The sequence below is a fragment of the Amphiura filiformis genome, chromosome 9 (assembly GCF_039555335.1).
Source record: "Amphiura filiformis chromosome 9, Afil_fr2py, whole genome shotgun sequence".
Lineage (NCBI taxonomy): Eukaryota > Metazoa > Echinodermata > Ophiuroidea > Amphilepidida > Amphiuridae > Amphiura > Amphiura filiformis.
The window spans coordinates 64,822,090-64,849,758 of NC_092636.1; the positions used below are offsets into that span (position 1 = coordinate 64,822,090).

The following is a 27,669-nucleotide window of genomic DNA, read 5'->3' on the forward strand; positions in this document are numbered from 1 at the left end:
AAACTATTGAGCAATATACCACATAATTGTTGATCGCGTGTGAAAAGTATGTGCACACACAAGTAACGCAAAGCTAACGCAGAACACGCTGAACTTCAAAGCTAGTGCTGTTGACTCGCGGTAGATATATTAGACTATAGTTCCGTTATATGTGACCATCCATAACTGGGCTGTAATGTCGGTATTTTCACTTTTTGAGATATTGGACAGACACATTTATCTCCAATTAAGCTTTACAATGATATCTTGCATGTCCGTATTACTTGTAGTAACAAATAAATAAATAGGTTGAGAAATTCTTCATTGAAAGGTTCAATGCAAGGACTATATCTCAGAACTGTTTCTGCCGACATTACCGTAGATGGTCACATGTGTAATTACTGATTTAACCAAGAAGAAGTACTGTCTTCACTTACCTCATCTTCATCCACCAGTCGTCTAGCAGTCTCCTCATCCATAATCTCTTGTAAATGCCTTCCATAGTCCTTCTCAGATTGCTGCCACCAAGACTTCTTATCCATGCCAGGCTGTCCTTCTAACACAACTCTATTGGCAGCGAGGGTGTGATGGATGTTAAGTAATAGTGGCTTTGGTTTTCTTAGCTTGGTTTTAGGGCGAGCACCACTTCGAATTGCATTCTGAAAAGTGGAAAGAAAACAAATAAGTTATTCAGAGGTTACAGAGGTTGGATGTGATGTCCTATAGTTTCTGTTTGAGATATGGGGTGCTATATAGGCCAATGAAAGTGTACACAAAGTATTTACAATGTGTGATATGATCTGATCCAATCAGGCCAAAGCAGGCAATTTCAGAGATGCCAACAGAAAATAGGGAGGATCCAAACAAAAAATATGGAGGTTTTCAAATTTACATGCAATGGCACATAACTTGTCAGAAATAGAGACATTGCCAAATTGGGTGTCAAAATGGACAAAAATGTTTCCAAAAATAGGGAGCCTCCTCTAAAATAGGGAGATTGGCATCTCTGTAATTTTAATTATTATCTACTTGCAAAAGCGTGCTACTACTGAAATCCTTACAGCAAAATAATATTTTTGCAATATTGTCTCATTCATTTTTATTTGACTGACTCCAGGTTGGATTTACCTTTTGGGGGACCAGGCCAAAATTTGGAGCCCCCAAACTCACTCTAAAAAAGGCATGTGTACTCAAGTGGCCAAGTTTTGGTTTACTAATAAGATTGAGAGTGGCAGCGGATACATTAAAAAAAATTCAGAGTGAGACACACATTTGTTGTTCCGAATTTACTAGGACACTTGCGCAGGAAAAAATGTCAATTTCATTCCATTTTAGCCTAAAATGAAGGTGAATTTTGCTATATAAAGGGCCAGTGCATGAAAAACTTGAGTCAATTTTACTATATTTCACTCCAAGACATGATATATTATTTCCGGGCTAAACAGAAAAATGCGCAGGATAATATTGGGGCCCAGACCCATCTGGCCCAATAGTAAATCCGGCCCTGGACTGACTAAAGCGATTGTGCAATTTCCTGAGCCTGCCCCACTCCCATGAATCTACCTCACTGAGTTGATTCTGTTTCCTCTTCTCCTCCTGTTCCTGCAGATGAATTAATTCCTCTTCCTGCTGCAGCTCCCTTGCTAGTTGTTCATCTAGATTCAAGAAAAGGACATGGGAACTACAGTCAGTCTACTTTGAAGTACAAAGTACCGACGCGGACGCACACATTGTGCCGACTTTGTGCTGTATATGCGAGCGTTGTCACTTTGTACTTCAGAGTGGACAAACTGTAGTCAATTAAGTTTTAAGTCAATTGTATGTGTCATAAAAACTCATGATCCATGTGCAGTTACATGAATGCAGCGCATTTACATCATACATACAACATGTTAAAAACACATTAATGAATGCCAGAATACTAGAAGGTTGTATTTAGAGGGAAATATTAATGGAAAATCAAAGTAGTCAGAGAAAATATGCGAGGATGAGGATGTGAGAAATGACTTAGTCAGATAACAGAGGCTTCAGAATTCTGCAGCCTATGTCAATTTTAGTGTTGGAAGAAGAGAAATTCTGAACCTCTGCTCTAACCTATACGATTATTTCTTGGCTCTGGCAGAACGCACCCATTGGGCTATTCCATTTAAAATCCACACTCCCCCTGTGGTAGATTTTGGAAATATCTTCCAAAAGGGGAGTAAGTTTTTCAAATGTAATTAGTCAGAGTTAATCATTTTGTAACCCATACTCCCCCTGTATTATGGCTTTACCTATATCTTCCACAAAGACTTTGGCTAAGGGGTAGTGTGGATTTCAAATGGAATAGCCCATTGCACACATGTATTAACTATTATAGCATTGTACGCCTGTGTATTTGTTGTGGAATTTCAAAAGTGCCAATGATTTCCGCCAGGGCTAAGAATTACTTGAAATATTTAGAACCTTTTTTACCTGTTTTAATCATGCGTTCCATCTGCTTTTGTTCTGCATCAAATCTTTCTTGTATAGTAGATGCCCATAGTGTGTGGAGTTGTTTAGCTATGTCATGACTTATCTTCACTTCCAAATCTTGGTCAGACATCCCACCTTAAATTGTAACAAAACACTCATAATTTTATCACCATAATATCTTTTTATCACAATATATCTCTACATATCATTATAATATAAAGCAGGGACGTATGTGAATGAAGTTTTCTGTTGGGTGACAAGAGAAAAAATGACTCATTACATAAAATCATAGTGTATTGCTGTGTAAGTCCAATTTAGACCTAAAGTCTAAATTGACGAAGAGTGTACCGTAAAAACTGGATAGTAAGCATATGTGTTTACTATCGAGCGCTTTTAAAACATGCAAACATGAAGAGCCCCATCCACAAAAGTGTAAAGAGTTTTGAGCAAATCATTGATACACATAGTTATATACGAACAAGTTAACCTGCAAATTTGTGTTTCAACCTCATTAGCTCAGTTGGTTAAGTGCTGGATTTTGGTACAATTTCATGTTTTCAAAAACTCTTGATAGTAAGCACACATGCTAACTATCAAGTCTTTACGGAATATCGTTGTGATCATCCCTTACTGCCGAATAGCATGCAGATAGCTATAAACCATCCATCCACATCCCTTTTAAAGGCCCATTCAGTGATTTGCTCATCCGGACGATCGTAAAAATCATCAAAATTCAGATTTTGGTACCTTTGTAATTGGCATAGATGTGCTAACATAGCCTGCTAGTGGTTCGGTCGAAAGCCGTGTATTTTAGACAAAATAAAGCATTTGCATGATTCTGGACTTTTGATACTGACAGTACAAAAGTCCGACTCGAGATCGAAAGAAGCTCACTCTCCACTGCACTAACACGCTGCTATGTATTGTTTCTACTACTTATTACATCAGTAGCTACTATTTTAAACAAAATACACAATTTTAACTGTTTTTCATATTTGAATTGACCGTTAGTTTGCCTCGGTGACCTTTAATTGCTTATTTTGTTTTCTACTACAAAAATGAAGCGTCTGTTTTAAATCAATTTAGACTCTACTTCCCCCGTGTTAGAAACACTGGACTAGGAAGTTGTTCCAGTCGATTGGTGGCGCACTGTACTAAAATCTCGATTTTCTCGAGTCGATCTGAGTTGAAGTAGAAAACCTTTCTAAAACTTCTGTTTTTGACTAATTTGTCGATGTATTCAGGGAAAAGTGGTTTAATGAAATTCTGTAGACTTATTCTTTATTTCTAAGCAACTCTGACAAATTTCCATTTTTTTTAATGTTCCTGTGAAATCACTGAAAGGGCCTTTAAGTATTCCGACTCCTATCTTCAGAGGGGAGATATAGATGACATATAATGACACTGCATCTTCAGATTAAGGAACATCGCCCAAATCATATTCCATATTATTTATTTCACCACAAACAACTGATGCCTCATTTTCTACATAGCTTGCATGAAAATACAAAGCAATGAAGTATAACACAGTTTACTAACTTACCAGGTGTTAAATGGAATCCAACCGGTCCAAACATCTCCTGCAACTGAAGAGCAAATGCTGCATCCAACTGTAGCATCATACCACCATCCAACCCCCATGCATCCAGAGGATTGCTACAGGAATCAGAATCAGTATCAGAGTACATCTCTGAAGACCTCTTTGGACTTGACTCCAAGCTTGATGTCTCATTTTCCGCATATATCTGCTTTGGTACTCCTAACCTTGTAGGGCTAGATTCCAAACTACTGCTGGGTGATTTGGAGGCTTCACTTCCTGGTTTACCACTTGACTCATATAATCTATCGCTATTAGACACCGATTCATTGCTATCAGTAACTGGTTTTGATATACAATCTTCAGATGTTGTCAAAGTTGGAGTACTGACAACTACTTTCCATGCATCATCTTTACCTGTTGCTTCCCCTAAAACTACCACTTCTGAAGACGGGTGAGTTTGTCTGGAACAATCTACCTCATTTTGCAATACTGCAAAATTTGATGAAATGCCACCAACTGTGGAATGTTCTAATTTGCCTGCTGGTGAGCTACTCTTTTCTTTACTCGACTCATCTTCTGACTGGGATGTACACTCTTTGTTACCGTGACTACCAATGAATGTACTGTTGCTATCCTCCATCTTGGTTTTAACCAACTCTTTAGCACCTTCAGGATTTACAGTTGACAAAGGCACTAACAGCTCTAAGGGGACAGTTACCACATTCTCACTGACTTTGCTTTGTGATGTTGTACTATGATGATGAAGGGTAGTTGACATGGGTAAAGTGTGTTGGTGTAATTGTGGAGTACATGTTTCTGAATGGCTTTCTATTAACTCTTTGGGATCGCTATCAGTATCAGCATTCACTGACTTTTCTTTGGTTACTTCGCTTGATATTTGCAATTGACTATCTACAATCTCTGCATTATTCCTATTGATTGATTCTTCTTCTGTATCTAAATTTTCTTTTTTGGTATCAGTTCCCACAATCACTTCCCTTTGAATATCCTTTTCAGCACCATGTGGCTTTTCAGTCCTTGTGGAAGCTTTAGATGTAGCAGGTGCTTGCATAGAGTTGTCATCACAGACCAATTTATGTTCCGAATCACACTTTGTAGTATCCAAATTTTCCCCGGAAACTTCTTGGTTCAGTTTCTCCAAAGCTACACCATCACCCGTTATACTACTCTTGCCTAAACTTTCACAAGGACTGATATCTTTGATCTCATGTTGTTCACTGGAACCAGCAGCCAAATTAGGCTTTGTGGAACCAGAATATTCAACGGATGGATTAGTATTTCCTGATTGAACTGCTGCAACTAATCCATCATGAATCAAATCAGAAATAAGATTTCCTAGTGCTTTTTCTCTGTTACTTTCTTGATCTTTTTCAGAGTCCAATACAACTTCCAACTTGGTTCCCTGTGAATGATCACGTGTTTTCTGCATTGTTATAGCTGCCAAGTTTATATCTTCTATATCTTTGATATTTTCTACTTTATCTTCATCAATACCTAATCTATGTTCAACAAAACTACCTACTTGTGCAGTGGATTCTTTTAAGTAACATTCAGAGTCATGTGGATGTGTATGCATGTCTTGAGATGCTAGTGTAACTGCTACATCATCATCTGAAATGTTTTCAACCTGAATATTTGGAGTTGTATCAGAATGTGTTTCAGGTGTCTGTTCACTGTTAAAACTAAGCTCTAATTTCTGTTCATTCCGTTTTACAACCTCTATAATAGGTTGATCTTTGTTAGTGTCTATCAAAGAGGAATTGTCAGTCTCTACCGCATGCTCTTGATATTGATCATTACTAGTTTCTTCTACCGAGTACCTATCAGATTCTTTGCTTGGAGTTGTCTCCATGTAACCAGAATCTATTAATATATTGGTAGCCCATTCAACATCTCCAAAGCAATCAGTGAGAACGTCTTGGAGGCTCTCCACAGGGACATTGGGAAAGCAACTTAGCAAGGTTGCCAAATTTGTGGACAAACTTCTGTCTCTGACTATATCTTCTGTCATGGTACTCTGATCAAGCTTTCTAATTGATGGAATATCCCGATCTATGCTTGCCGTCTCTGCATTGTCTTTGATTACATAATGCAGAAATGTATGACCTGTGATCACATGGTACCCCATATCAATCACATCCTCTTCTGACAGCTTCCCACTTTTCAGTTTTTGAAGGATTGCAAATCCTTCTTGCTCCGTTTGACAACTACAGTCAACAACTTGTGGTGCATTATTTAAAGCTATTTCTTGTTCATTATTTGATTTGGTTTCCGTAAAGCCTGGAAATACCCAGTTGACCTTTTCATCTTGTGGTTCTTCTTCATCCTCTACCATTGCTAATGCTTCTGAAAACACGGCTGCTAAACGAGGAGACTGTCTTTGGCTACTTTTGGTCTTAGCTTCTTCAAAACTGGTTGGGGAACTTGCTGTGTCTAACGTATCTGTATCGGTAGCTACTTTGCATTCATTTCTGTCACTTTCAGGAGATACTTGAGGTGGTGTTATAAATGACACACTAGATGATGTCTCTGCTGTGTTGTTATCAGAGTTATCTGATAATGCATCCTCAAAGGGATCATCTTCATCCTCCTTGTCTGCATCGTCCAATATTCTGTCAGATCTTAACTCCCTATCACCCTCAGCTGCTTTACTTGCCATAGTTTTATGATTACAAATTTTCATAGAGTCATTATCCAGGATGATTTGTCTTCCATCTAACTCTTCACCATCTGTGTATTTTTTGCATTCCATCATCTCATCTTCCGTTACAGGATCAGATTCATACAAACAGCTAATGCAAGCAGCATTTTGCTCAACACTAATTTGATCACTACTCTCTGCATTGTATGAATCCAGTTTGTCTGAGCATTGACTGCAAGGTGCATCAGCATACTTTGCACTCTGTTGTTTAGTTATCTCCATAGCATACTGCCGTGCTTTTAGAAGGCTTGTCAACTTCTCTTGATTTATACTATCAGACAATGTCAACTTCTCTTGATTAATACTATCAGATGACAATATGCTCACAGCTGACGACTCTGCTGAATTTGGAATACTACCCACCTGTTCCTCTATATCATTCAGCCTTTCATCCTCCATGGAATCCAAAGAAATCACATTAACAGTTTCATTATTAGCTTCCATGATTTCAGCCTCAGCACCAAGTTGATCTGATTTTGTGTCCACAATGAAGTTGTCATTCTTCTGATATTCTACAGAGCATGGTACACTACTTCTGATGTCCACCTGCACACAAGTAATCTTACTGCTGTTAGTGTCATGAGTATTATCAGCTGCTTTCAGAGACTTGACAGGACTTGTAACTTCAACGCCTTCTAAAGGTTCCAACATCTCATCTCTCTTGCCTTCATCTTCCAGAACCTGTTCTGCCTCATCATCATCACTATCGCTATGCATATGTTGATGATCGTCATCTTTGAAAAGCTCAATGCCTGCTTCTCCAATAATGTCTCTCTCATTTCCATCTTGAGTACTATCCTTCTTTGGGAAACCTCCATTCTTTGGTGCATCTTCAGGTTGCTCCTTGCATTTAGTTCCATCTTCATCTTTTTCACCAATAAACCCTTTCTCTTCTGTTCCACTTGTTGACTTGAAGATTTCAAGCGGTATAGACAATTGTAGCTTCTTGGCAGGGCTTACCACATCAAGCGGTATAGACAATTCTAGCTTTTTGGTAGGGCTCACCACATCTAGTGGTACAGACAATCCTAGCTTCTTGGCAGGGCTGACTACATGTGTTTCAGCTTCTACTTCACACACTGCCGGAATTTCAGCAGCAGCAATAGCAGCATCTTCATCATCGTCATCATTATATGGCAAATGCTGCAACATCTCTGCTACACTTGGTGTAACCACATCTTCCTGCACTCTTGATTCTGAAGCATTATCTGTGGAATTGTTGGATCTTTGATCATCTTTATTTTCTGCAACCTCATCCTTTCTATTTCTGGAAGTTTTAGTTTTCTTATCTACACCTATTGATTTCACCTGATTAAATGAAAAGAAAAAGAAAAAAGGCAAACCATTACTAATTTCTTATCATTAAGTCATTAAACTCATTATTTTGCCAGTTCATTAAGAGCTTTATTTTCATCAGTGCTGATACATTTAAATGTATATCAGTGTTGATGTACTTTTAAATGCACCACTTGTCTCATTTATTATGTAGTATTCTAAATGTGACATTCACTGCTGTGTTATTGTAGTCACTTGTATGTATTTCAATATATTTTCAATTCTCTGTTATATGATACTTATAAATATGGATATTATGAGTCTAAAATCTCACCTCAGTTTGTTTAGTTCCATCCACTGGGTTCTTTTTGCCTTTTCTTTTGGATGGTTTTAGTATATTTTCCACGGTGACATTGTGCTCATATCTCTCCAACTGTTTTGCAATACTTTCAGCTGGAACATTGTGGCTGTTTTTCCTGTTGATATAAATAGATGGAATAGTATACAGATAATGAATGAGTGAACTGGTAAGAAGAGGTGAAAGAAGGAATTATCTATTCAATGAGGCTGAAAGCAGAGTTCAATGGGACAGTTCAATTCATTTTTCACAGAATGAAATTGTTATTGCGCTTTTCTGAAAACAAAACTTATATGAATTCTGCAAAGACAGTATCCTATGTAAAATTTTAGACAATAATAGCTTGGAGGGGTTGTTTTTGGCCGAGGTAAATCAGAGGCCCAACAGAAACCCCAACGATTTCACACAATGACCATAAAGCAGATGGTGATAAGTTATCATTGTCATTCATTAATGCCATTTTATAAAGTTTTTTCATGAAAATAACGCAATTTTTTGCTTAAAGATGAAGCCCTTCTTTTGGTTAAGTTCCTTAGGGAATTAGTCAAGGTTAAAATGTATCCATGTAAATTCTATTCTGTCTGTCATCAAAGTAACAGGTGTAAGTCAATTCATCTGTGGAGAACTGGCCAAGCGGGGCTTCCTGTTTAAAAAGACTATTGACAATGCCTCATTTCAAATATATAGTTTTAGTTTTGGTTTTGGTCACGTGGTTTCCTATTGTCCTGCCTAACCACTTGAATCACAAGATATCGAACTCATTGTTTCTACTTTTTGTTTAAAACCGAACATTTGTGTCAGTCAGTTTCGGTTTTGGTTTCAGTTTCTTATAAGTGGTGTGGATCGTAAAATTATTTGATTTGAAGTTACCTACTCTAAGTATACAAAAGAAATGTTTAAATTTCAGAGTGCAATATTCACGAGCAGAGAAGTCGAACAAAGCAGTCTACATTTGAAAGCATTGATTTAGTTTGAAAGCATTGACTTGAGACTACGAATTAGCCTAAGCTGATTTCACTGTGAAAATATATAGACCATCTAAATATTTCCACAGACATTACAATAGGCACTTGACAGATTATGACTTCAGTGATATAAACACTATTATGCACAATTCTATTTATGTGCATGTCGCATGACGGAAGATCAATATCATAGAAAGCTGGTTGAAACTAACTTTTATTCAATTTATTTATTAGAGAATAGAGAGAGAGAGATATAGAAGAGATCGCCAGGGAAAGAGGGTATGTGTGTGTGAGGGGAGGGGGTAAGGGAGAAAGAGAAACAGAGGGAGAGAGCATTGGAAGTGGGAAGGGAAGGAGGGGAGAGGGGGGCTCAAGAGTGGAGTGGAATAATAGGGAAGAGTCGATATCGAGTGTGGGGAGGGGGGAGGAGGAGGTTATATATAGGTGGCGGAGGGAACATAGGTAAGAGGTATGGGTTGTGCTTTCCGGGAATAATCTAATTCATAATCAAATCATCTACATCATCATGCATCGCTTATATTTCAGACAAATAAACAAAACACCCGCACTTACCCCTCAATATATGCACATGATGTCTATGCATAATCAAAGGAATCTCGGTGTAATTTTATGGTGTCATGGAAGTGTGCCAGCTACGGCAGAGAACATCAAAAGTCGTCCACGTTGATAGATATCGATAATGAAAATGTTAGCACAATAGGCTATTATATACGTATGGTTATAGGCCATTATACTTTTGATTATATATACCCTCTTGTGTCCTCCCAGCACAATAGTGTTATGATTGCATACCAGTTCATCTCCACATTTTAATCCCTTGATTTTTGGTTTCTGAACAATAGAGAAACCAAAACTATATATTTGAAATGAGGGAATGTATCTTTTGTTCACTGTATGAACGGCTACGGTGTCATGCTCAGATTTGCTTGAAAATGATACAGAATGTGGAGATTGGTGAGAAAAACTCACCTGCCAATTTTTTGTGATTGGAAAACTCCATAGACTTTGCACACGGCATGTTTTTGGCATGTTGCCAAGTTCTTCAAATCAGCTTAATTTTTGAAAACAAGTAATTTGTTTAAATGTGATTTTCTCTCCTTTATACCCAATGCATAAATCTGGTTTTTAATTTATTTTATTGCAAAAATGCTACTTAATAAAGGACAGCAATTTTTTCCAAGATATTGGCCTTAACAAAGGAGATATAAAATGGTAATGTTAGTACTTTTTTCAATTTTCTTAACTTTTTCTAGAAACACTAAATTACCTAAATTCTAGAATTTTTTTAGAGCTAACTATAGGTCCAATTTCATCAAACAAGGTGTCATATGAAAGGTAATCAAATTTAGAAAATTCTCTCGCCAGCTTTTTTTAATTAAGTGTTTCTATTTTAAGTTATAGGTGTTTCTAAAATTCCCTAAAATCAAAAATTTAAAAATTAATTTTCTAAAAATTAAACACTTTATCCAAAAAAAAGCTGGCGAGAGAATTTAGATATTAAGCTTATACACCATCCCTGAAAGTTTGGAAACCATAGCATACTCCATGTAGGCAAAAAAAATTATTATGTGGAAAAATGTAGGTAATTTTCAAAAAACAAAGAAATACATAAGAAATGGTAGAATTTTTATGAAACTCTAAAAATAGGTGGAGTGAAGACTTATCTTAAGTTAGTTCTAAGTTTTAAATTAATACACAATTCCAATTTGCTATTATGGCTATTTTGCTGCAAGCTTGATTAGCCGTTCATACTACCTTAATGCACATTTATTATGTGATCAACAAGTATGCAGATATTCTCACAGTGATTATGTGTACCTGTTTGCATAATAAGAAACGATACGCGACAAAATGCGGGTTATTTATGTGCGACTGATTGGAACGATTAAGCACTTTGCGGTCAATTGTGAAATATTAATGACCCCCATTTGCGTTTGTGTTTTTACAAATAATAAAATATGATTGGATCGCAAGCATCACATTTAATTCATGAGGTTATGAATTAACCTTGATGGCTGACCATGACCATGTTCTCATGCATCCTGTTTACTTACTTGGCTAACTGGCCAGGTTTATTCCTCCAAGGTGTCATTGGCTCTCTAAATTCTACTTGGTATTCATTATCTAGAGCCTGGTAAAATAATAAAATACATAACACATTCAATTTACAAGATATAAGAGAATAGCAACATATAACAATACGGTTCAACAAAAGGCCAAAACTAACAACCCTTTAAGAAAAGAAAGTTACCAAAGAAGATACGCAAGTACAATATATGAACAAACCTCAGCAAACAAACAAGAACACACATGAATTAATAATATTTTGATATTAAGTCAACTTTGTAAAATGTTTTGGATATGCTTGGAAATTTATTGAGTTCAGCAATGAATTCCATTAAATGTGACAAGCAGAATGGATGGCATGTTGGAACATATAAATGTAGAGTAAAGAAATCATAAAATATGCCTTGCACATAAATACTCCCAATTCTAATATATAGACATCAGTAAATATTACATATTTGACACACAAGGGGGCAATATTATGACTACAGTCTGTAATGAAACTAATTATAATTGATGGTAGATTGCTTCAATAATCATTGGTATCCAGATTTAATTTACCATTCTCATCACTGGTATCCTTAGGACTACACATCATTGGTATCCTTTTTATAGCAAACAAGACTAACAGATTAATTATCTTTTCATAGAGTGTTGTATAGAGGTTCTTTGTACATTTATCGATTGACCCAGAACAAAAGAATCAAGGAGTATTATACTGTAATCAAGTCCGTATTTAGGGAGTGTTCATTAATACTTTGGTAGGGGGGCTGGTCTTCCTCAAATTTTTTGCTCGAAAACTTTTTTGACCCCCCCCCCCACCTTGATGGACCGCTAAACTTTTTTGACCCCCCTCTTTTGACAGACAAAACTTTTTTGACCCCCCAGTATCGTATAACAAACATAATAGTGTTGTTTCCAGTGATGTGGTATCTGGGTCACATGTCATTCAGGGAGGCAAATGTTTGAAACATTCCCGATGGGACAATTGTGCATGAAATACAAGCACAAGAAAATTTTAATTTTATACTTAATTTAGATTTGTCCCAAATCAGGGTGTTTATCTGATTTTACAGGGATAAATGAAATAGAGGATTTATTTGGAGGTTCATAGGCACATCAGCATAATGACATCAGCTATTATGATAGTACAAATGCACACGAACCGCAGAAACAATTTGGCCATATTGAAGCTTGAATGGTCAAATATTGTTAAAATTGGAACTAATTTATGCAAAAAGCTAAAATGGTCAAATATGAGTAATTTGGTCACGCAAATGTACACAGGTATCAGTTTTGGCCCCCAAAGACCGTGGTACCTGGGCCTGTGCCCACTCTGCCCTATGGTAAATCTACCCATGGACCTATGTGTACAAAATAATTTTGCAATGAGAAATAGTAAACTGAAGTGTGCAGTTTACGTGCAAAGAAATCCAATTTCTTTGCAATATTTTCTTGATTTAGTTGTATTTTGATCAGATTGGTACATTTAATCATATTTGTAGCCTACTTTGAAGAGATATAAAATTCTATGATAAAAAGTGCCAGTATTTCTTAGACCAACCCAGATGTTGCATGTTGCTGATCATCTTTAATGTTATATTAATTAATAGATACCGTATTTCGTCGAATAAACGCCCCCGGGGGCGTTACATTTTCCCAAGGGGGGGCGTTTATTAGAGGTCATTTTTAGCACGAAAATTCCCGTTAAAATCATTAGGTAAGCTTAAAAGTCACGCTAAAATGACGAACTATGACCTTTTGACACTGACTTTTGGTTCACTTCGGGTTCGGATGCAGATTTTCGCCATTTATTGCTGCTACTCGCGACCATGTGAGCAACTTGGTAAGCTTACTACACAAGATAGCATGGAAATATCGAATTTTTGAAACATCTTGGTTGAAAAAAAGTGGTGGGGGGCGTTTATTTGAGGGGGGGCGACTATTCGACGAAATACGGTATGTGTCCCGGATATGTTTATCATAAACCAAAAAAACCAAAACTTGCCTATGTTAAAAGTGATATAGAGGGTCTCAAAAAATGTTGGGTTTTGAAGAGGAAAACTTTTTTGCCCCCCCCCCCCTTTCCTACCACCTAAAACTTTTTGGTCCCCCCTCTTTTAAGGCCCCCTCCCTTTTTACCAGCCCCCCACCAAAGTATTTCTGAACACTCCCTTAATTTAATGTTGTGTGAAACCTTTAACATCCCCTAGTTTGTGGCGCAATAAGGTGAGCCATTCAATTTTTGACATGTGGAATCCACATTGTGGATATTGTTTTCTGATACCATGTATCCAGTAACTTCAGTATTACAGTATAATGGACTATTCCGGTTGAAATCCATACACCTCGTATGGGAGACATGACCTTAACCTCCCACACAGGGTGAGAAGGATACATAACTTCCCAGACAGAAAATTTCAAATAGAGTCACCCATTTAGGTAGCCCCATCGGAAATTCACAATCCCTGTGGGAAAGATATAAGGTCATGTCTTCCATCTAGGTGGTGTATGGATTTCAATCGGAATAGCCTAATACATCATATGCAGACGGTTTAAGTACACATCATGAAAACTACAGGTATTAATACATTATAGATAGAACCATATGTTTTTAGTATCGGTACACATAGTGAATATCACTGTTACTAACCATGGAAACATATGGTTTCATCTCCCAGCGTAGACTGTTAGTATTGTCTATGATGACAGGGCTAGTTCCAGCTTCACATGCCTCACGAGCTGACAAAAACAAACAATGCACAGAATTTAGCTATTTCAGTTATCAAGAAACCAACACAACAAACATACCAAACCTACGAAGCCTGATCTGATCTATTTAGCGGAGAGCCTCGATCTGGTAGCATGCATGAATGGGAATTGAACCAGTCATATAAGATATAACATTACTTAAAGTTATGTAATTCTTCCTGTCATGTCATGCCAGTTCAAGGCTCTCCTTGCATCATGGTGGAACCGTGCAATGGGTGAATAACTTTAAATAACAAACAGCTGCACAAAAGCTAAGGATTTTTACCATAACAAAGTCAAATCAAAATGACAACAAAACAACTGCAGATATGAATGGTATTAAAACATTGCACATGAAAAATGATGTGGACAGTTTGCAGATGGATATGTGTAAGAACACACTTTCGTTCTTGTTTAGTAGTGATCACTAACACACACAAACACACCCCCACTTCTCACCTCTTTTTTGGTTCCATTCATGAGCATCTCCTAATCGCATGGGATCAAATGTGTACTGTCCATCTTTGTAAAAGAACTCATCAGTACTGTAAATGACACCATGTTCCCCTTTCAATTGCCTGGAAGATATCATTTATGGAATCAAATGTGATATGAAACAACAGCAATACGATATGAGTGCTTGTACAGAGAATTCTTAAACACTTCAGAAAGTTCTTGCAATCTTATTAGTTCTTAACCATGTGATATGACACAATATAACACTGTTCAGCACATGCCTGTCAACATGATACTCGTACTTGCTATTTGAACCAATCGGAGGTGCATAGCAACAATGGGACTGATCGATACTAGGCTCTAGTTAATTCCTTGTAAAATGTAGGATTTAATTTGATCAAAATTTGATTTAATTTGATTTGGTATACTTATGATTAATATTTTTCATTTGAATTGAAATGTTTAAGAATGAGAAAAAGGTATAGTTTTCAGCCGCTGTTGTGACTCTATCATCTCATATAACATGGGCGGAATCATTATTTTTGGCGTAAAACAACTCAGCTTCGCCTCGTTGTTTTATTTAGAATAATGATGTCACCCATGTAGATCATTGCCAACTACGACTAGCAAGCATTCTATATGGGTTGTTATGGATAGATATATTACCAAGCAAAGAAGTCTCTTATTGGACTAAATCATTCATGTTGTTAATTTAATATCATTGCTCTTTTTCATTGCATAATATGTTGAAAATTTGACCAAAAGTGAGCTTTTTGTACTTTTAATACACACCTATGACGTCGCGCTATTGTTTTACCGCTCCATTATTTTCCACGAATGGAGCGATGATCACAATAACACGCCATTCAGTAATGCCTTTCTCTTTTCTCTGAAAAGCAAATACTTTTCAGGGAAAAGTACTGGCATTTACTGAATGTAGTGTTAATATCAATTGCACTTTTGAAAAGCAAGTATTTGCGAAAAGTGCGGTATTGTTATCATCACTTCATTCATGCAAAACAATGATACGAAAAACAAGAAGAAAATGATTTTCATTAATACAATAAATTGAGGAAGCGGATAGCAACATTTGCACAGTATTGTCATGGGACCTGAGAGCACATCAGACATATCGAATTGCATGCTGAATACGAGGATTGTCCCTATATCTAATAATAATAATAATTTTGATTTTGTGAAATTCGCGATATAATACAAATTATTAAAATTTCATATTTTTTATATTTTTCCAAATGTAACAGTCCTCGAAGTAAACTTTATAAATCTAATGATATGTAATTAAACTATAGGCCTATGTAGCTGGGATGAAAAGCCGACTCAATTGAAAATTTGACCTTTCATATAGAACTTAAACATTTGTTTCCAAAAAGACCTACATTTTTAGTGTTTTGAGGAAAAAATCTATATCTTTAATAATGAAGGTCACAATTTTCATATGATTGACGGCTGTTCAACCCAACTTCCTACTATTTACTGCATATCGTTAGATTTATACAATTTACTTTGAGGACTGTTAAATTTCAAAAATATCAATTTTTAATAATTTGCCTTAAAATGTGTATTGTATCGCGAATTTGATAAAAATCTAAATTATTTGATATCAGAAGGATGTGTCTGATTTGCTCTTAGGTGCCACAAACAAAATACGTAAAAACGTCGCTATCCGAGCCCTTACAATGCAATCTGTGAAAAGCAAGTCAAGATCAAAACGGGCAGGTTAAATTGTTGGCTAAGTACGTTGTACTTATTATGCAAGATGTGTTTTACCCTCACTTAGGCTTTACTTCGTAGGCCTTTACTTTTATTTATTTGGACCTTTCTTTTTACGCTTACTGTTTTTAATAACATTTTTTTTCCTTCTTTATATTTTTATACGTTTTCAGTGGCTTAGGCCCTACATATAATTTGTCATATTTTGGGCAACATTGCTACATATACATAATACACATTCTGTATCAATGTATTTAGGCCTATGAATCTGTTTATTTTCAAATCTTTCTCTTCCGGCATGTTTAATAATGATAAAAGCCACAGTAGGTCTATTTTCTGTATAATTTTTATTTGTCATTAGTATATTTGATGTTTCATCTGATGGTATTTTGGCATGCTTGAATATTTACTTACATCGATCAGTAGGCCTATCCGATACCGTAAAACGGGTAACTTTGGGCACTTTTCAGAGTTTTTAAACCACTGCTTCCAAACAAAACCAAATATATTTCTAATTATCTCTTTTTTATGACGTTAGGGTTCCCTTCTACACCTTGAAGTTGAAAAGATTTTTGAATAATTTTGAAAGGGTGCCCTAGGGGTTGAAAATAGCCTGACCAAAGTTACCCAGCATTTGGGGCAACTTTGGTCAGAGTATTACATTCCATGAAGAAAAGAAAATGAAAAAAATTGATCTTCGCTGTATATGGGCAAGGTTTTGTTTTTTGTGACATTTATCCCCATGCAAAATTAAGCAAGCACGCATCCTTGCTCACAAATATCGATTTTATTTTGTCTGAAAAAATGTAAAAAATGCTAATTTTGGTCAAAAATGCCAATATTTTCGTAACTTTCAAAGAAATTGGACATGAGCGACTTCTTCCAAATATATTTCTTAACAACAAATTGAGACCAAATATGACTAAAAACAATATTGCTGTACGAAATATGACCATTTAAAAATATATTTGAACGACCAAAGTTACCCGCTTACGAAGTTACCCCCATTTTACGGTAATTAAATATTACAATGTTAGGGACGCTCCATTTGATTTCGGAAGGGGACTGGAAGTTGAGGTGGCTTTTATTTCGCGTCGAGGCGGCGAAGTTTGTTTTGTTTTTTGCCGACAAAGTTCAAGGACAATAATAGGCCTAGGTAAAATGTGTTGTAGTACATTTAAAATTTTCGTACCTTTTCGTACCTGATTTTGGTCCTTCTGCTGCGAATCAACGATATATATCCTCGGAATGATTCCATCACAAAATTATCCAAGATAAACAATAGTGTCCATAATTGCATGGTTGTTCCAAAATCGTAAACTCGATTCACAGAGAAGAGTATCATTGCTCAGGTATAGCGATAGGTGTAGTTTTCTTGAGGTTGACAACTGTAATGACCATTTCATATGAGCCTATATACATGCTATATGACCTTTTGCCAATTTTCCTTATTATGCAAAATAGAGACCTAAACGCAACATGACGCAACTACTTCAACAGTTAATACATTAGAAGTGGGCATAAAGAACTATTGATGGTCTAATCACTTTAATGATTTTACTGAATCTACGTTTATTCAATTTGTGTAACAAACATTTTAAATCTTTATAATTCAAGAAGGTGGTTACGGATGATTTGAACTAAACACCTGGATCGTGATATGATGGGTATTTCTATAGAAATTTTACATAAAGCTGAGTCGGACTATTTTTGCACTCGCACCTAAAATTTAGTACGATCATTATATTAGTGTATTGTCTGGCATCAATGAGTAATTGATCAATTTGTAAAGAGCAACCTATTTCAATAACACTCCATTCGTGAAAAATAATGGAGCGGTAAAACAATAGCGCGACGTCATAGGTGTGTATTAAGTCGGTTAATGGCATGGATTAGAGCGTGAGTGGGTAAGAATGGCTTCGCCGCTCCGCGGCTCAGCCATTCTTACCCACTCACGTTCTAATCCTTGGCCATTATCCTATACTTAATGATTATGCTAATACTGAAAACAGTGAAACACAAAGATGTTTCTAATTATATTGATCACTATTACAACCAGCGTTCAAAATAAGTGCTTATCCGCTTGTCCCAAAATGTACCCTCACCACAACCACACAATTGAAAATGTTACAATTACTTTGACTATGTGACAAATCTTACCTTGCAATAGTTGACTTGCCGCTCCCTGGTGCTCCTCTCATCAGGCACATTACCTTCTTATCACTCGGCAACAATTTCACCTGCTCTCCTGGTGCCGCATCACTTCCACGTTGCACTATTTTACTGTGTACAACTGGCCAAAGAGGTGCACCTGCTTGTGTATGTCCAACCTGAGAAGTCGGTGGTGATGGGACTACATTTGGTCTACTGAACGGTGGAGATGGCGAGTTTGCTAGGCCTGGTAAAGAAGCCCCAACAGGACCAGTTGAAGGTCTGAAGGTTAGATGATGATGCTGTGGACTTCCTTGACTAGGGAACCTAGCTTGCATACCTGATGATGGATGTGCATGGCTAATCATTCTAAGTGGGGATCCTGGAGGACCTGCCATATGGGGCACAAGATTTCTTGGTGGTATACCAGGCATAAATGGTTGGTTCCCAGGTGGGAATCTCACACCAGGATGATGAGCCATTGGTCTCAATGGAGTACCAGGAGGCATGGGACCACCTGGTCGAGAACCCATTGGCATTCTTGATCTTTGGGGCATCATAAGTGGTCGTATGACCCGACCTTGGAAAGGTGGAGGAGGTGGCATTACTCCTGGTGGAAATGGGTGTGGCATACGATTGGGATCGATCATACCAAAAGGACCTGGAGCCATTGGTGGGTTTGGATATCCTGGATGAAAAGCAGGAATTGGTGGATGTCCTCCATGCATTGGAAATGGTGATCTTGCAGGAGGTGGTGTTGGTGTACCACTGCCTATCACAGTGGCAGGCTGTGGTTTAGGCTTCACTGGAGTCTCAACATTGGAGGATTCTGAATCATCTGATTCTTCAGGTTTCTCCGGCGCTGGTTGTGGTACAAATTCTTTTGCTTTGACACTTAATTCAGCTTTGATAACAGGCAGCTGGGGTGTACTCCGTTGTGAACTTGCATTCTCACTGTCATTGTCAGCCATTTGCTTTCCTTCTTCTCCACCATCCTCCTGTTTATTATTAGCAGATTTAAGCTTTTCCAAGATTTTACTCTTGCGCCGTGGTGGTGGTGCATCATCATCACTTGCAACATCAAGAAAGTTATCTGGACCACCCCAAGAAGGAAACAGTCTATACTGAGGAAACAATGGTTTGGATGACTCCTCAGAAGAATCCAATGCTGGTGAAAACAACTTATCTACCGCTGCTGCTGGTGTGTGTTCTTTAATAAATTCCTGCACAGATTCAGCAATAGGCTCCACATGGATGTCATCAGCTGACGCATGAATCTCTTTCATGAGTTTTTCCCATTCTTCATTTTCAGTCAACGACCTCTGCCATAAAAGATTTCTAGGAGGTCCAACAGGCTCAGGTCCAATGGGCTTCTTCCCTTCTGGTGTCGATTCATCAAGTTCCTCTTCCACAGCATGAGCTAAATCTTCATCAGAATCCATAAACTCTGATATCAGGTCATCGTCTTCTGTTGTTATGATGTGACTTACAGCTGCTGTCAATGAAGATGATAACTGCGCTTGTGGTTGACGATCTCCAAGATCTTGCTCAGTCTCAGCTAGAAAACCATCATCCTGCTTACCACTAAGGTCTTCAATCCCATCTTTGACTTGCTGTGTATCATCTAAATTCTTACTAGTCGAGCTGTGATCACTTCTGGATCCATCAGAAAGATACAGATCTCCACTTACAGAACCCTTAATGTCTGGAAACACTAGCTGCTGTCCTTCAAATAATTTCAATTGAGGGATTCCTTCCTGTCTTTTTGACTTATCCTCTTCTCCTACTTCATCTAGTATTGAAGCTTCTATATCTTGAACAGATAAAACTTCAGGTTGCTCTGTCTTTGTGTCAAATCTTCCATCAAAACCAAAAGATGTGTTTACACTTCCCGGATCATTTCCACTGTACTTTTGCTCTTCATCAGTGAACTTAGTAACATCTTTGTTCTCTTCATAACCAAATAATGATGGATCCATGTGGCTTGAAAGTGTAACTGCATCTTGGTAGTAAAAATTATAAGCAGCTTCCTCCTCCCCTGGTAATGGTAGTCTGAAATACTGATCAGGACTTGTTTTGCTACCTTGAGGTTGGCTTTTATTCTCACCTATATTCTTCTGTGTGTTTGAATTGGTTTTAGGTCTTGCTCCACCAACATCGCTAGGCAAGTCAAAATCAAACAAACTATTATCAACGAATATACTTGCTGGTTTTGGCATGCCAGTTACCGGTTTTGGTGCCCAATTTGATGAAGATGCAGCATTGTGTTGATTTGGAAGACCAGGATTTGATGAAGTAGTATGATATCCATTAAGAGTTGGTTTAGACGCTAATCCAGGTGGTATTCCTTGACTTGTATCAAGAGGTTGGCTAGGAAGAGCTGGATATCTGCAAGATAGGAAATAAATATATGTCATTTTAATTTGAATTCATACTATATAGAATTTGACCAGAGAAGTCAAATTCTGCAGGTCAAATACCGAGGCTAATAGCGTATAAATTTGCCAATGATGTAGAACCAAAGAATACCTGCTCTGCCATGTTTGTGTGTTGCTCATGGACGCACATTATCATTTCATTTCAGGCACTTGAGGTACATGTACATTACTTGTCCTCAATTAGCAACAAACCAAAATGGCGGAGTTACCATAGCGTCACATTTTGAGTCAGTATAATCTCTTTGAAATATTCTCATCCTGTGCAAATAACAAGCCCTTAGTAAGTACTATGTACCACTTACAACATGTACTTCCTTAGATATCCAATTATTATCAATGTTGGTATCAAAAGTACTAGATACACTATCATCTCTAGGCAGCTTAAATAAATCAGTCAAAATATACGAGAAACAGACAAAGGTATGAGAATTGTTTTTTCCCAATCAAATTCCAATCACACTCTGATGAGATAGTGATGAGAGCGTGTGTTTTAAAGTAGTATTCAACTGTATTTTCTCATAATTATTCATCATACATCTATGATAATATCAATCAGGTGTTCATCCCCATAAAGTGCAAAACAGTTGGCTCATTAATTTAATGTCTCCTCATTATTTGTAATGTGTATCATGTTTAAGGGCTCATATTGAAATACCCTACCACGTTTTCACACTAAAGAAGGCAGGATTCCCCTCGCTAAGCGCGCGCCTCAGGAAAGCTCGGTCATAAAACGGATGGATTATATGCATCAGTGATACACCCTGCCCAGGATTTTAACAAAAGAAGGCTAGCACAGGAAAGCTGCAGGATGGCGCACACCTTCCTGTGTAAGGGAATTTCAATATGAGCCCTAACAACTCCCATTCAAAACATACTCTCATTCATTCATTCATAAAAGGTTTATTCATAAATTGTCATCACAGTACAAAATGTATAAAAAACCGAATTGCAACAATTTTACATACAAATTCAACAACATCAAAATAATCAATACAAGAAATTACGAAAAATATCAAAATGAGCACTGACCAGCACATATGCCCCAAACATGCATACTAACACAAACACACACTCAAGCACCCCACATACATCTCACCCGCACACTCACCCCCACGCACCCACCGCATATCCCACACGCATACACCCTCAGTAACACCCCCACTCACTCACACAATCACACAAGATGCACACCCTACACTCCCACACTCACCCAACACACCCACATATGCACCCCTACACTTAAAACCAATCCAAGGTTAAAAATAGATTCATGCAACTACATAAAAAAGACATAGAATAGATATATTGCACAATAAACCACTCACCACTACCTTGTCAAATGAACATTTGATTCAAAGGAGTGGTTGGAGTTTGTTGTCATATTGTATCTCGCTGGTACCAAATAATCACATTCCCCATTTTTTAGTTAATTAAACTAGGTGAGACAAAAACTTCATGACATTTCAGCTACAATAGCTAAATGGAGGTCAATGAATGTCCCTTGTCAATAGGGTATATTGCAGATCCATTGATTATCCTTTTCAGGTGCATTGTGGGATAGAAAAGGGGGCACCTCGATCGCTAATTTGCTCCCTTTTCTATCCCACAATGCACCAGAAAAGGATAATTAATGGATCAGCAATATACCCTATGAGGCTATTTCTATAAGACAGGGATAAAAAGAATTTATCGCGTCTGATGTCACTGTCAATTACGATCTTTGATTGGTTTACACAGGTTAATAGGAAGGCGTAAAAGGAAGACCGATATATCTGGTGCTGATCGGAGAAAAGGAATAGCAGCAAATGGCGATAAATTACACACTTTAACAAGGCAAAAAGCAGCTTTTCTAGGCATTGTCGACATGGTGCCTTCGCCAAAGAAAGTTTCCTACTATCAAGACCCGGTTGTACTGCCGCGTTCAGCAAGTCATCATCACAACACTTGTAAACAAACCGTGCTCGAATTTGATTGACAGATGACGTCAGACGCGATAAATTCTTTTTATCTCTGTCTTTAATTATACATACCCATCTTCACTGCTTCGTCGTTGGGATCTAAAACCCTCAAATGTGCTCCCAGATGACGTGGTTGTTATGGGTAACGCAGACACAGCTCCATCATTTCCTGGAAGAGCTGCACCCCAGGCTTCTTGCTTGTCTATGCTGGATGATTCAATGGGATAGACCCTCTTGAACGATAACTCTTCTCCCTCTCTGGGTTGGCCATCTTCAGCTAGCTTGAACAGGGTTTCCAAGGCAACATCAACTGAAATCAAATCATTTAGAAATACTGATTATTTTGTTCTTCACAGGTATTACTGAGATCATTAACTTGTTGCTATTTTCTACCAAGTTGCTCTAAACATTGGGTGACCCATTACATAGCCATACATGACCCCATTACCCAAACATTCATATTGCAGGTTTAAAGTTAAAATGCTCCAATGGGCTGAATATTACAAACCCAACTGCAACCTTTTTGTTCATGCGATTTATAAAACTTTAATGGGGTTGACAAAATGTACTTTTTTGTCACAAAAATCTCCATTTTGATGTGGGGAATGGGTAATTTAAGTATAGGAGATGAGGCTATCAAGTAAATCACCCATACAGGGTGTCCCAAAATGATTTATACCTGGAAAGATTGACTTTTTTAGGTATGAAAGACATTTTTATTGGTCATATTGTTTTGCATTTTAAGTTCTACATATATTTAGCTTTCTCAGGTTTTTTAGATTTTAAAAATTGGACGTTCCTAGAAGTTAGAGAGGATTGTGTAAAAATGGTAATTTCCAAGTTTTGACAAAGCAACCTATTTTGAAAATCTGTAAAATTACTAACCGTACAGCACAAAGTTATTTGGAAAATGTTATGCAGTATATTTGTTGTGTCCTGTTCTTACTTCTACTAAATAGTCGATATCTATTGTTTATTTATGATGTTACGAAGCAATCCTTGTATGGAATAAAGCATTTGCTACGCTTGAGTGACTTAAAAGCTATTCTTTCTTTGGCTGCAGTTTTGAAGCCAATTATTGCGGTGTGTGAGTTTCATCATTTGAAATGCCGGCAGAGGTGGGTTTTTCATAAAAGTATAGAGAATGTTCATCCTTAGTGTCACAGTAGGGTCAGTCCATATGATATCAAGGAGGTCCCCCACCTGACCCCCTCAGATTTGCTTTATATTTTAGTCATATGTTGTACCTGTAAAAATATTAAAAAACTGCAAATTTGAGGTCTGTAGCTCTTACGGATTTTCTGTGGCAGCCATTTAAAGTTGGAGTATGGGGGTCTAAATTTGGACTCAAAAGTTGCCTTTTAAATAAATGTCATCTTTGGGAGTCTGTGACTTCTTTACAAAAAAAGAGAGAGGTCTGAAACCTTGTATACACACTAACTGCATGCCCAATTTGTCAAAAAGTAAAAAAAAAAAAAATCTGTAATTGCGCGTTGTGTCACATTATGTAAACTAGCAAGTTTAGCCCCCCTAAATTCACATTTTTTGTCAGATTAATTATTTTTTGTTGTCACTGATGCTAAATATAGGATAAATACAATACATATCCAAAAAATTGAGGTCACAACTCATTTACATTTCGAACAGCGCCCTCACGAAGATGAAATTTATTGCAAATTCAATATTTTCAGGGGTCCAAAGTCGATGTGGTCCACCTTCAAAATTTAAAAAACATTTTTTTTATATGACTACTAGTCTTAAATTACAACTTTGCAAAGTCCCAGTAATTGTCTAGGTTGACTTCATATAAAACGACAAGCCCAAAGTTGACCATTTTCTTATGATTGTATGTACTGCAAATGTGCCGAATTCGGAAGGTTTAAAGTCAAATTGGCCCCAATATTGAAAATAAAATGGAAATTAAAGTAAATAGGGCCAATAACTATGCATCTAGTCATTTATTTTCAATATTGTGGCCATTTTGACTTTTAAACCTTCTGAATTTCACTTAATCCCATATCAAGAATTATTTAGCATTATAAGCTCTACATCTGTGCCAAATTTGGTGTATTTCCTATAAAAGAATGTAGGATTTCTCCAATATATACTACACAGTGTGGCTGGACGATGGTGATAAAGGATCCATGTGTTATGATGCCTTTGCACTGTAATTTACACATGCAGTTTTCGTCCATCTTCAGTAATAGCAATATCACACAAAAACGAATCAAGCTATTTCCATGAAAGTCACAGAATAAGTAGGAGACATGTGTGGCATTGTATTGCACTTGATTAGATACACTGTTGACTATATGTTTTTGATATTTTGTTCAAATACGGTATAAATCATTCTGGGACACCTTGTATTTAAACTGTGGAAAAGTAAGGTTTTTTAAAATATTTTTTTCCACTAATGTTTCAATGTATTTACCTATAAAAGTTGAACTCAAAGGTTGTGTTGTGAAAAAAGAGGAAAACAAGCATTTGTCATCATTTAACAGTTCAGATGTAACACGTGAACTGATCCAAACATAATGCAATGGCCTATGCCAAATAAACATCTCAAAAAAAGGACCTAACACCCCTTAAATAATGGCCATTATTCAAAAAGGGGATATTGTATTACAAATCTGTAAAATTTAATGTAGTGAGGTCCAGACTCCAGATTTGAAAGTTGCACTTACATATAATACAAAAACACTCAGATATCATTACACAGATTTCCTTCCATTATCATGATTATACTGAATACAAAATCAATACAATTTACTGCAACTTTCAAATCTTGGGTTACATTGATTTAAATGTACGCTGTGACATCAATATTTAGTCAACTGCTACAAATGAGGTGTCAAAATGTGCAGAAATAAATTCTGCTTCCAATGCATTTTACAGATTTGTAATACAATCATCCGTTTTTGAATAATGTTCATTATTTAAGGGGGTTAGTTACTTTTTTTGAGATGTTTATATACTATGCTGATGCAATGGCCTATTCCAAACCAGGGCTGTCAACTTTTTGGAATTGCTTGGCGTGAGACAGAGGCGTACCGGCATTTGCCGACTCCAATGTTCATTTTGTACCATGATTATTGACGCTTAGCGCTTGAGAATGTGAAAAGCGGGGGGTAGGAGCAACAAATTATTCATGATGATGCGTGAGATTTTACTCATTTTCCAGCTTTTTATGTGAGATTTATTACCTAGGCGTGAGATTATACTACCTTGGCGTGAGACCGTGAGAAAGTGACCCAATGCGTGAGACTCACGGCCAATGCGTGAGAGTTGACAGCCCTGCCAAACATACTACATGTATGCTGATGCAATGGCCTATTCCAGTTGAAATCCATACACTGTACACCCTCTATGGAAGGCATGACCACACAGGGGATGTTGATTTCAAATGGAGTCACTCATTCAGGTAACTTACTCCCTGTGTGGAAGATTAAGGCCACATCTTCCATGCAGGTGTATGGATTTCAACTGGAATAGCCAATCATATGTACCTATTTCTAGCTTTCATCCCTTGCCAATTTTGTCCTTGTGCAATTATTAAAAGGATCACTCAAGTGTAATTTTACCCCGTGGAGGCCAATGCCATGTAAAGGTTGTATGATTTTTATCTCCCCAACCACATATTAACATAGACTCAAACCGAGTGGCTCAACACTACCTAAGCTGGTAATTCCAATTTAATATGAAATAAAAATCAAAACAAATTGTCACTTACTAGCAAAATGTTGAATAAATCAAGTAAAAATTAGAGATAAATCAAGGAGATTTTCAAAAAAACTGGCAATAGACCTACAAAGTTATTTAAAATCATATAGAATGTCAAAAATAGGCTAATGCAGATGATTATTTGACCAAAACAACATCAAATTGTCCATAATTAATAAAATCCAAAACAAATTGATATTAAATCAGTGATTTTTTTGAAAAAAATCATTGATTCCCCAACATGCTTAAATAAATCAAACAACTTTATCAAGAAATTTCATAAGTTTTCACAAATGGAAAGTAAAGTAAAAAATAACGTTTGCCAAACACCCAACCGCTAACAGGATTCAAAATATTTTATTGTAAAATAAACTATTTTGCTGACCAATCCATCCAAAACACATAGTTATTTGTGTCCATCCACAAGATTTGCGGAATCGAGTTATGTACACATGAAATGTAAACCAATAGCTTTTATAAAATCAGTGATGTGTGCCGTCACTTACATTCAACTAAAATAGCCATTAATTTATATTTCAATGTGATTTAATCATTATCTTATAGTGCTCATAGATGATTGCATGTCATAAATAAACCCATCAAAATATGGATGGGCTGCCGCATAAAATCATGTTATCTGCAAGCACTTAAACTATTAGCAACAATTATATCTATTTTTGATTTTTTTTCCCCAGGTCAGTATGATACTGTAAAGAACAATATTTTTGTGGCCCTAAATTTTCATGATTTGAAAAGAATTATTTTGTAAGATGCAATTTTTAAAATTTTTGTAACAAAATTGAAACATTTTCTCCAAGACCTATATTACAAAGAAATATTTGCAAGCATGACAATTTTAAGAATTCATGTCACTCTGGAAATTAGTGAAATTATCATGCACATGAACATTCTAGGTTTACAGTACATAAGTATTGTGAAGTGACTTAGACAAGAGTATTAAGTGACTTTGATATCACAATGACTTGTGCATACATGTAAGAGTGATCCATTTTTCATTCAAAGTCTAACATGCTTTAAAATTTCATCCACAATGTAATGTTGTAAAATACATTTGTATGCTTA

The 27,669-nt window shown here is 36.8% G+C and overlaps 1 protein-coding gene across 1 annotated transcript in view; it reads right to left on the bottom strand.

Moving 5' to 3' along the window:
* Positions 1-27,669, bottom strand: part of LOC140160221 (uncharacterized) — a 53,323-nt gene that overhangs the window by 12,185 nt on the left and 13,469 nt on the right. Inside the window, exons 5-14 of the mRNA XM_072183498.1 lie at positions 22,939-23,176; positions 18,480-20,858; positions 14,592-14,710; positions 14,035-14,123; positions 11,369-11,445; positions 8,305-8,446; positions 3,977-8,003; positions 2,434-2,568; positions 1,543-1,634; positions 417-638 (exon numbers count right to left, since the gene is read on the bottom strand). Of these exons, the coding sequence (XP_072039599.1) occupies positions 417-638; positions 1,543-1,634; positions 2,434-2,568; positions 3,977-8,003; positions 8,305-8,446; positions 11,369-11,445; positions 14,035-14,123; positions 14,592-14,710; positions 18,480-20,858; positions 22,939-23,176 (7,520 nt within the window). The remainder of the gene's footprint in view (positions 1-416; positions 639-1,542; positions 1,635-2,433; positions 2,569-3,976; positions 8,004-8,304; positions 8,447-11,368; positions 11,446-14,034; positions 14,124-14,591; positions 14,711-18,479; positions 20,859-22,938; positions 23,177-27,669) is intronic.